We start from the raw sequence: 11,734 nt of genomic DNA on the forward strand, positions 1-11,734 counted from the left end.
GTTGCCTGAACCTATGAGTTTTGAAGGAAATGTGAGTGAAAATTGGAAAAGATTTCGTCAGAAGTTTGAACTGTACTTAATAGCTACTAGTCATGGTAAGAAACTTAAGGATGAAATTAAGATTGCGCAGCTGCTTAATCTGTTAGGCGATGATGGCCTAGATGTATATAATACTTTTAAATTTGAAGATAATGACAAAGATAGTTTTGATTGCGTACTTGATAAGTTTGAATCTTACTGTTGTCCTCTGAAAAATGTCATATTTGAGCGGTTTAAATTCTATAGAATGAAGCAGGAAGAAGGTCAAGACTTCAGTAAGTTTGTTATGCAGTTAAAAATAGCAGCTGAATCATGCGAGTTTCTTGAACCTGACAATATGATTAGAGATAGAATTGTCTTAGGTATAAGAGATAAAAGTACTCAAGAGCGTCTATTAAGAGATACAAAACTTGACTTGAAGAAAGCTATTGATTTCTGTATGATTGTAGAGAGTAGCAAGGATCAATGTAGGACTATTGTAGAGCACAATGAAACCAAGCTTTCGGGGACTAAGTCGGATCCATACAGTGTATGTGTTGTTAATAATGTACCAAATCATGAACTTTCGCGGAGTATTGCAAAAGAAAAACAGAATGATCTATGTAGCTTTTGCGGCTACAAACATGTTCGGGGTAAATGTCCTGCATATGGCAAAACATGCTCGAAATGTGATGGTAAAAATCATTTTGCAAAGGTCTGTAGGAGTAAAACTATAAAATCTCATGCTGTTACAAACGAGGAACAACACGATGAAAACTCTTGTGTGAGCGATGTTAGTTTAGGCTCGGTAAGCTTAAACATTAGTGGAGTGAAAGGTCAAAGTGAAAAATCGTGGACGGAAAACTTGACTGTTGGTGGTACACAAGTTAAATTTAAACTAGATACAGGTGCAGAGATCAGTATTTTACCTGCTAGTTATGTACGGAAAATGAACATTACACACGTAAAACGTAGTTCTTGTGTACTCTCAGCCTGGGGAGATGAAAAATTCAAAATCAAACCACTAGGTCTTGTGATGTTACAATGTAAAACAATTACAGGTGTAACTGCAGATGTGAATTTTGCTGTAGTGAATGTCGAACATGAACTGCCAATTTTAGGACTGAACGATTGTGTCAATTTAGGACTCATTAAGAGAGTGTCATCGATATATTTGAATTTTAAGGATAAGGATGATGTTTTAACCGGCTACAAGACAGCTTTTGAAGGATTGGGACAGTTTCCAAGCACTCATCATATTCAGCTTAAGGAGGGTGCTATCCCACAAATTCGACAATCACGGAGAGTACCTTACAGTTTACAGGAAAAACTAAAGGAAAAGTTGGACCAACTTGAGGAAACTGGGGTGATTCGAAAAGTTGACAAACCTACAGCATGGGTCAATCCTCTGGTGATCGTGGAAAAACCCGATAAGTCTTTGAGAATCTGCATAGATCCGATGCCATTGAACAAGGTGGTAATGAGAGAGCACTTTCTAATGCCACACCCTGATGATATTCTGGTAACGTTGAGTGGTTACAAATATTTTACTGTTTTGGATCTTAAGGATGGGTTTTTTCAAATTGTTTTAGATGAGGAGAGTCGTGAACTGTGCACAGTCAGTACCCCATTTGGGAGATATCAATTTTGTAGATTTCCTTTTGGAATCTGTTCGGGTCCAGAATTGTGCCAGAAAAATAACTACAAATGCTTTGGAAACCTGAAGGGAGTTAACATAGTACATGATGATATTATTGTAGGAGGAACGACATCGGAAGAGCATGACGAAAATTTAAAGAGAGTTTTGGACGCAGCCCTTAAACTTGGAATCAAGTTTAATCCAAACAAGATGCAATTTAAGAAGAGCGAAGTTAAGTATCTGGGACACATAGTATCGGCTGAAGGAATCCAACCCGACCCAGATTATGTAAAGGCCATAGTTGAAATGGACCCACCCACGGACAAGAAAGGGGTAATGCGGTTATTGGGCATGCTAAAGTATTTATCGAGGTTCATACCAAATTTAGCAAAAATCACTGCACCCCTCAGACATTTGACAAGAAAGGATGTGGACTTCTTATGGACCGTAGAGCATGAAGATGCTCTGAAGATTATCAAGACGTTAATTTCCAGTGAACCAGTTTTGGTATACTTTGACTCTCGAAGACCTCTTGAAATACAAACAGACGCTTCTCAAGATGGCCTAGGATGTTGTTTGTTGCAGAGTGGGCAGCCAGTGGCTTTCATGTCCCGTTCATTGACTGATACAGAGAAGAGATATTCGCAAATCGAAAAGGAAACTCTAGCTATAGTTTTTGCTGTTGAGAAGTTTCACAGGTTTATTTATGGCTATAAAGTAACAGTTCAGACTGACCACAAGCCGCTTGTAAATATTTTTCAACAAGATTTGCACGTGGTACCAGGTCGGCTACAGAAAATGAGACTAAGGTGTTTGAATTATGATCTGGAAGTAAAGTACTTACCTGGTAGTAGCCAACTTATTGCTGATACGTTGTCAAGAGCAGCATTAAAATGCACAGGAATGACAGTGTCTTCAGAATTTCAAGTACACAGTTTAACAAGTTCATTGCCTATGACTGAAGAGAAGAAGAAATTATTCCAGCGTTACACTGAAGAGGACCAAGAAACTGCTATTGTGAAGAGATACTGCAAAGAAGTTTGGCCAGAAAGGAAGCAAGACACCCCAGAGATAGTACGCCACTATTGGAACCAAAGACATATGGTATCTGAAGAAGATGGTTTATTGTTTTTAAATCACAAACTGATTGTGCCACGACAGCTACGACAGGACATGCTTCAGCGAATCCATATCGCGCATGGAGGAATTGAAAAGTGCAGAGCTAGGGCTCGACAGATACTTTATTGGCCACGAATGGCTACAGACATTGAAAGTTTTGTGGCTCGTTGCAGGATATGTGAAAGGTTTTCCAGGAGTAATGCAAAGGAAACCCTTATGCCGTATCCTATACCTACTAGACCATGGGAGCGTATCGGATGTGACATATTTTCATATGGAGGAAATGTGTACTTGGTCATGATGGATGCTTACTCAAACTGGTTGGAGCTGGTTAAAATGCCATGTAAATCAGCAACGTCTGTAATATCAGCGTGCAAAGACATCTTCAGTAGATTTGGCCCTCCTGATATAATGGTAGCGGATAATGTCCCTTACAACAGTGCTCAAATGAGGGAATTTGCCCGTGAATGGAATTTTGAAATTGTGACACGCAGTCCAGGCTATGCACAATCCAATGGGCTTGCTGAAAGGGCAGTTGGAATAGCCAAAGAGTTGATAAGGAAAGTACAGTATGACAATAAGGATTTGAAAATGGCTTTATTGGAGCTTAGGAACATGCCCGTTAAGCATCTGGGATATTCTCCAGCTCAGCTGATGTTTCAACGCAGGTGTAAGACAACAATCCCTGTTACCGAGGAACTGCTGAAACCAACGCTGAATGATGGAATACAAGACAGGTTAAATACAAGACAACAGCTGCAGAAAAAATACTATGATCGGTCAGCCAAAGACTTAAGGGTTGTAAGAAATAACGAAAGAGTTGTCTACAGAAATGAAGGAAGGTGGGAGCAGGGAAAGATTGTTAATCAAGGACCAACTCCAAGAAGTTACTGGGTAGAAGGTGATAACGGAGCTATATTAAGAAGAAATCGCCGCCATCTGAAACCATCACTCACTCAACAAAACAATTCCCAGTCAGTTCCAAGGCAAGACGAGCCAGTACAACTAAGACCTCGTAGAAAAATCAAGCTACCATCAAGATTTCAGAATACAATATAATGGTCTCAAAAGAAGGGAGAAGTTTGGTTGGTTATTGTTTTTAGTTGTTTTTAGTTAATTCTTTCAAATTTGTTTGCTGTTTTTTAAAGGGGAAAGATGTATTATAATGTTATATTCACATATCATCATATGTTAAATGTATCATATGTTAGTTGAAGGCTTGAAGGTAAACAATATCAGTCATGTTTATGTTTCACTCTTGAGTGGAATTGGAAATAAACTTCTGAACTTTAAATGTTAAAGCTTCTAATTTTATTTATATTTTCTAACTAAAACACCATGTTCCTTGTTCCATGTTCCTTGTTCCATGTTCTGTGTTCCTTGTTCCATGTTCCATGTTCCATGCTCTATTTTCCATGTTCTTATGTTCTATGTTCCATGTTCCAGGTTCCATGATCTATGTTCCAATATCTATGTTCCATGTTCCATGTTCTATGTTCCATGTTCCATGCTCCATGTTCTATGTTCCAAGTTCCATGTTCCTTGTTCCATGTTCCATGTTCCTTGTTCCATGTTCTGTGTTCCTTGTTCCATGTTCCATGTTCCATGCTCTATGTTCCATGTTCCAATTTCTATGTTCCATGTTCCATGTTTCATGTTCCATGTTCCATGTTCCATGTTCCATGTTCCATGTTCCATGTTCCATGTTCTATGTTCTATGTTCCATGTTCTATGTTCCATGTTCCATGTTCCATGTTCCATGGTCCATGTTCCATGCTCCATGGTCAATGTTCCATGTTCCATGTTCCATTTTCCATGTTCCATGTCCTATGTTCCATGCTCTATGTTCCCTGTTCTTTGTTCCATGTTCCATGTTCCTTGTTCCATGTTCTGTGTTCCTTGTTCCATGTTCCATGTTCCATGCTCTATGTTCCATGTTCTTATGTTCTATGTTCCAGGTTCCATGTTCTATGTTCCAATATCTATGTTCCATGTTCCATGTTCTATGTTCCATGTTCCATGCTCCATGTTCTATGTTCCAAGTTCCATGTTCCTTGTTCCATGTCCCATGTTCCTTGTTCCATGTTCTGTGTTCCTTGTTCCATGTTCCATGTTCCATGCTCTATGTTCCATGTTCCAATTTCTATGTTCCATGTTCCTTGTTTCATGTTCCATGTTCCATGTTCCATGTTCCATGTTCCATGTTCCATGTTCCATGTTCTATGTTCGATGTTCCATGTTCTATGTTCCATATTCCTTGTTCCATGTTCCATGTTCCTTGTTCCATGTTCCATATTGGTCAATGCTCTTTCTCCTTGTTCTATGTTCCGTGTTTCTTGTTCCATGTTCCATGTTCCATGTTCCATGTTCCATGTTCCATGCTCTATGTTCCATGTTCCAATTTCTATGTTCCATGTTCCTTGTTTCATGTTCCATGTTCCATGTTCCATGTTCCATGTTCCATGTTCCATGTTCCATGTTCTATGTTCTATGTTCCATGTTCTATGTTCCATGTTCCTTGTTCCATGTTCCATGTTCCATGTTCCTTGTTCCATGTTCCATATTGGTCAATGCTCTTTCTCCTTGTTCTCTGTTCCGTGTTTCTTGTTCCATGTTCCATGTTCCATGTTCCATGTTCCATGTTCCATGTTCCATGTTCCATGTTCCATGTTCCATGTTCCATGTTCCATGTTCCATGTCCTATGGTCAATGCTCTATGTTCTATGTTCCATGTTCTATGTTCCATGCTCTATGTTCCATGTTCCATGTTTTATGTTCAATGTTCCATGTTCATAGGACATGGAACATGGAACATGGAACATGGAACATGGAACATGGAACATTGACCATGGAGCATGGAACATGGACCATGGAACATGGAACATAGAGCATTGACCATGGAACATGGAACAAGGAACATGGAACATGGAACATTGAACATTGAACATGGAACATGAAACATGGAACATAGAGCATGGAATATAGAACATAGATCATTGACCATAGGACATGAAACATAGAACATGGAACATGGAACATGGAACATGGAACATGGAACATGGAACATGGAACATAGAACATGGAACATGGAACATGAAACATGGAACATAAAACATGAAACATGGAACAAAGAACAGGGAACATAGAACATAGAGCATGGAACATAGGACATGGAACATGGAACATAGAACATGGAACATGGAACATTGACCATGGAACATGGACCATGGAACATGGAACATAGAGATTGGAACATAGTACATGGAACCTGGAACATGGAATTTGGACCATGAAACAAGGATCAAGGAAAATGGAACATGGAACATGGAACATCGAACATGGAACATGGAACAAGGAACAAGGAACATGGAACATGGAACATAATACATGGAACATGGAACATGATACATGGAACATGGAACAAGGAAAAAGGAACATGGAACATTGAACATGGAACATGGAACATGGAACATGGAACATGCAACATGGAACATTGAACATGGAACATGTAACATGGAACATGCAACAAGAAACAGAGAAGATGGAACAAGGAACATGGAACATGGAACAAGAAACATGGAATTTGGAACATAAAACATAGAACATGGAACATGGAACATGGAACATAGAGAATGGAACATAGAACATAAAACATGGAACATGGAACATAGAGAATGGAACATAGAACATGGAACATGGAACATTGAGCATGGGACATAGGACATGGAACATGGAACAAGACACATGGAACTTGGAACATAGAACATGGAGCATGGAACATGGAACATAGAACATGGAACGTGGAACATAGAGATTGGAACATAGAACATGGAACCTGGAACATGGAACATAGAGCATAGAACATGGAACATGGAACAAGAAACACAGAACATGGAACAAGGAACATGGAACATGGAACATGGAACATTTAACATGGAACATGGAACATGGAACATGCAACATGGAACATGGAACATGGACCATTGAACATGGAACATGGAACATTGACCATGGAACATGGAACATGGAACATGGATTATGGAACATGGAACATGGACCATGGAACCTGGAACATGGAACATGGAACATGAAACATGGAACATGGAACATGGAAAATGGAACAAGGAACATGGAACATGCAACATGGAATGTGGAACATGGACCATTGAACATGGAACATGGAACATGGAACATGGAACATGGAACATGGAACATGAAAAATGGAACATGGAACATGGAACATTGAACATGGAACATGGAACATAGAGCATGGAACATAGAACATGGAACATAGAACATAGAGCATTGACCATAGGACATTGAACATGGAACATGGAACATGGAACATGGAACAAGAAACACGGAACATAGAACAAGGAGAAAGAGCATTGACCAATATGGAACATGGAACATGGACCATTGAACATGGAACATTGACCATGGAACATGGAACATGGAACAAGGACCATGGAACATGGAACATGGACCATGGAACCTGGAACATGGAACATGGAACATGGAACATGAAACATGGAACATGGAACATGGAACATGGAACAAGGAACATGGAACATGCAACATGGAATGTGGAACATGGACCATTGAACATGGAACATGGAACATGGAACATGGAACATGGAACATGGAACATTGAACATGGAACATGGAACATAGAGCATGGAACATAGAACATGGAACATAGAACATAGAGCATTGACCATAGGACATTGAACATGGAACATGGAACTAGGAACATGGAACATGGAACAAGAAACACGGAACATAGAACAAGGAGAAAGAGCATTGACCAATATGGAACATGGAACAAGGAACATGGAACATGGAACAAGGAACATGGAACATAGAGCATGGAACATGGAACATAGAACATGGAACATGGAACATGGAACATGGAACATGGAACATGGAACATGGAACAAGGAACATGGAACATAGAACATGGAACATGGAACATAGAGCATGGAACATGGAACATGGAACAAGGAACACAGAACATATAACAAGGAACATGGAACTTGGAACATGGAACATTGAACATGGAACATGGAACATGGAACATAGAGCATGGAACATAGAACATGGAACATAGAACATAGAGCATTGACCATAGGACATGGAACATGGAACATGGAACATGGAACATGGAACATGGAACATGGAACATGGAACATGGAACATGGAACAAGAAACACGGAACATAGAACAAGGAGAAAGAGCATTGACCAATATGGAACATGGAACAAGGAACATGGAACATGGAACAAAGAACATGGAACATAGAGCATGGAACATGGAACATAGAACATGGAACATGGAACATGGAACATGGAACATGGAACAAGGAACATGGAACATAGAACATGGAACATGGAACATAGAGCATGGAACATGGAACATGGAACAAGGAACACAGAACATGGAACAAGGAACATGGAACATGGAACAAGGAACATGGAACTTGGAACATAGAACATGGAAAATGGAACATGGAACATAGAACATGGAACATGGAACATAGAACATGGAACATGGAACATAGAGATTGGAACATAGAACATGGAACCTGGAACATGGAACATAGAACATGGAACATCGAACATAGAGCATAGAACATGGAACATTGAACAAGAAACACAGAACATGGAACAAGGAACATGGAACATGGAACAAGGAACATGGAACTTGGAACATAGAACATGGAACATAGAACATGGAACATCGAACATGGAACATGGAACAAGGAACAAGGAACATGGAACATGGAACATGGAACATGGAACATGGAACATGGAACATGGAACATGGAACATGGAACATGAAACATGAAACATGGAACAAAGAACAGGGAACATAGAGCATGGAACACAGGACATGGAACATGGAACATGGAACATGGAACATGGAACATGGAACATTGACCATGGAGCATGGAACATGGAGCATGGAACATGGAACATGGAACATGGAACATGGAACATGGAACATGGAACATGGAACATAGAACATGGAACATGGAACATGGAACATGGAACATAGAACATAGGGTATGGAACATAGAACATGGAACATAGAACATAGAGCATTGACCATAGGACATGGAACATGGAACATGGAACATGGAACATGGAACAAGAAACACAGAACATGGAACAAGGAACATAGAGCATTGACCATGGAACATGGAACAAGGAACATGGAACATGGAACATTGAACATGGAACATAAAACATGAAACATGGAACAAAGAACATGGAACATGGAACATGGAACATGGAACATTGAACATGGAACATGAAACATGGAACATAGAGCATGGAATATAGATCATAGAGCATTGACCATAGGACATGAAACATAGAACATGGAACATGGAACATGGAACATGGAACATGGAACATGGAACATGGAACATGGAACATAGAACATGAAACATGGAACATAAAACATGAAACATGGAACAAAGAACAGGGAACATAGAACATAGAGCATGGAACATAGGACATGGAACATGGAACATGGAACATGGAACATGGAACATTGACCATGGAACATGGACCATGGAACATGGAACATGGACCATGGAACATGGAACATGGACCATGGAACATTGAACATGGACCATGGAACATGGAAAATGGAACATGGAACATGGAACATGGAACATGGAACATGGAACATGGAACATGGAACATGCAACATGGAACATGGAACATGGACCATAGATCATGGAACATGGAACATGGACCATAGATCATGGAACATGGAACATGGACCATAGATCATGGAACATGGAACATGAAACATTGAACATTGAACATGGAACATGGAACATAGAGCATGGAACATAGAACATGGAACATAGAACATGGAGCATTGACCATAGGACATGGAACATGGAACATGGAACATAGGAACACAGAACATGGAACAAGGAACATGGAACATGGAACAAGGAACATGGAACTTGGAACATAGAACATGGAGCATGGAACATGGAACATAGAACATGGAACATTGAACATAGAGATTGGAACATAGAACATGGAACCTGGAACATGGAACATAGAACATGGAACATGGAACATAGAGCATAGAACATGGAACATGGAACAAGAAACACAGAACATGGAACAAGGAACATGGAACATGGAACATGGACCATGGAACATGGAACATGGATCATGGAACATGGAACATTTAACATGGAACATGGAACATGGAACATGGAACATGCAACATGGAACATGGAATATGGACCATTGAACATGGAACATGGAACATGGAACATGGAACATGGAACATGAAACATGGAACATGGAACATGGAACATGGAACATGGAACATGGAACATGGAACATGGAACATGGAACAAGGAACATGGAACATAGAGCATGCAACATGGAACATGGAACATGGAACATGGAACATGGAACATGGAACATTGAACATGGAACATGTAACATGGAACATGCAACAAGGAACAGAGAAGATGGAACAAGGAACATGGAACATGGAACAAGAAACATGGAATTTGGAACATAAAACATAGAACATGGAACATGGAACATGGGACATAGAGAATGGAACATAGAACATAAAACATGGAACATGGAACTTAGAGAATGGAACATAGAACATGGAACATGGAACATTGAGCATGGGACATAGGACATGGTACATGGAACAAGGAACATGGAACTTGGAACATAGAACATGGAGCATGGAACATGGAACATAGAACATGGAACGTGGAACATAGAGATTGGAACATAGAACATGGAACCTGGAACATGGAACATAGAGCATAGAACATGGAACATGGAACAAGAAACACAGAACATGGAACAAGGAACATGGAACATGGAACATGGAACATTTAACATGGAACATGGAACATGGAACATGGAACATGCAACATGGAACATGGAACATGGACCATTGAACATGGAACATGGAACATTGACCATGGAACATGGAACATGGAACATTGAACATGGAACATGGAACATAGAGCATGGAACATAGAACATGGAACATAGAACATGGAGCATTGACCATAGGACATGGAACATGGAACATGGAACATAGGAACATGGAACATGGAACAAGAAACACGGAACATAGAACAAAGAGAAAGAGCATTGACCAATATGGAACATGGAACAAGGAACATGGAACATGGAACAAGGAACATGGAACATAGAGCATGGAACATGGAACATAGAACATGGAACATGGAAAATGGAACATGGAACATGGAACATGGAACATGGAAAATGGAACATGGAACATGGAACATGGAACAAGGAACAGGGAACATAGGACATGGAACATGGAACATAGAGCATGGAACATGGAACATGGAACAAGGAACACAGAACATGGAACAAGGAACATGGAACATGGAACAAGGAACATGGAACATGGAACATGGAACATGGAACATAACATAGAACATGGAACATGGAACATGGAACATGGAACATGGAACATGGAACATGGAACATTCAACATGGAACATGGAACATGGACCATTGAACATGGAACATGGAACATGGAACATGGAACATGGAACATGGAACATGGAACATGGAACATGGAACATAGAACATGGAACATGGAACATAGAGCATGTAACATGGAACATGGAACAAGGAACACAGAACATGGAACAAGGAACATGGAACATGGAACAAGGAACATGGAACTTGGAACATAGAACATGGAGCATGGAACATGGAACATAGAACATGGAACATGGAACATAGAGATTGGAACATAGAACATGGAACCTGGAACATGGAACATAGAACATGGAACATGGAACATAGAGCATAAAACATGGAACATGGAACAAGAAACACAGAACATGGAACAAGGAACATGGAACATGGAACATGGACCATGGAACATGGAACATGGACCATGGAACATGGA

The 11,734-nt window shown here is 39.9% G+C and overlaps 1 protein-coding gene across 1 annotated transcript; it reads left to right on the forward strand.

Moving 5' to 3' along the window:
* Positions 1–286: 286 nt before the first annotated feature.
* LOC128991732 (uncharacterized protein K02A2.6-like) lies at positions 287–3,835 on the forward strand. Its single transcript, XM_054414878.1, has 2 exons — positions 287–314; positions 1,080–3,835. The coding sequence occupies exons 1-2, from the start codon at positions 287–289 to the stop codon at positions 3,833–3,835; spliced, it is 2,784 nt and encodes a 927-aa protein (XP_054270853.1).
* Positions 3,836–11,734: the final 7,899 nt, after the last annotated feature.

This window comes from Macrosteles quadrilineatus, unplaced genomic scaffold, assembly GCF_028750875.1.
Source record: "Macrosteles quadrilineatus isolate MER2022 unplaced genomic scaffold, UCM_ALF_1.0 Scaffold_4__1_contigs__length_99947679, whole genome shotgun sequence".
NCBI classification, from domain to species: Eukaryota; Metazoa; Arthropoda; class Insecta; order Hemiptera; family Cicadellidae; genus Macrosteles; species Macrosteles quadrilineatus.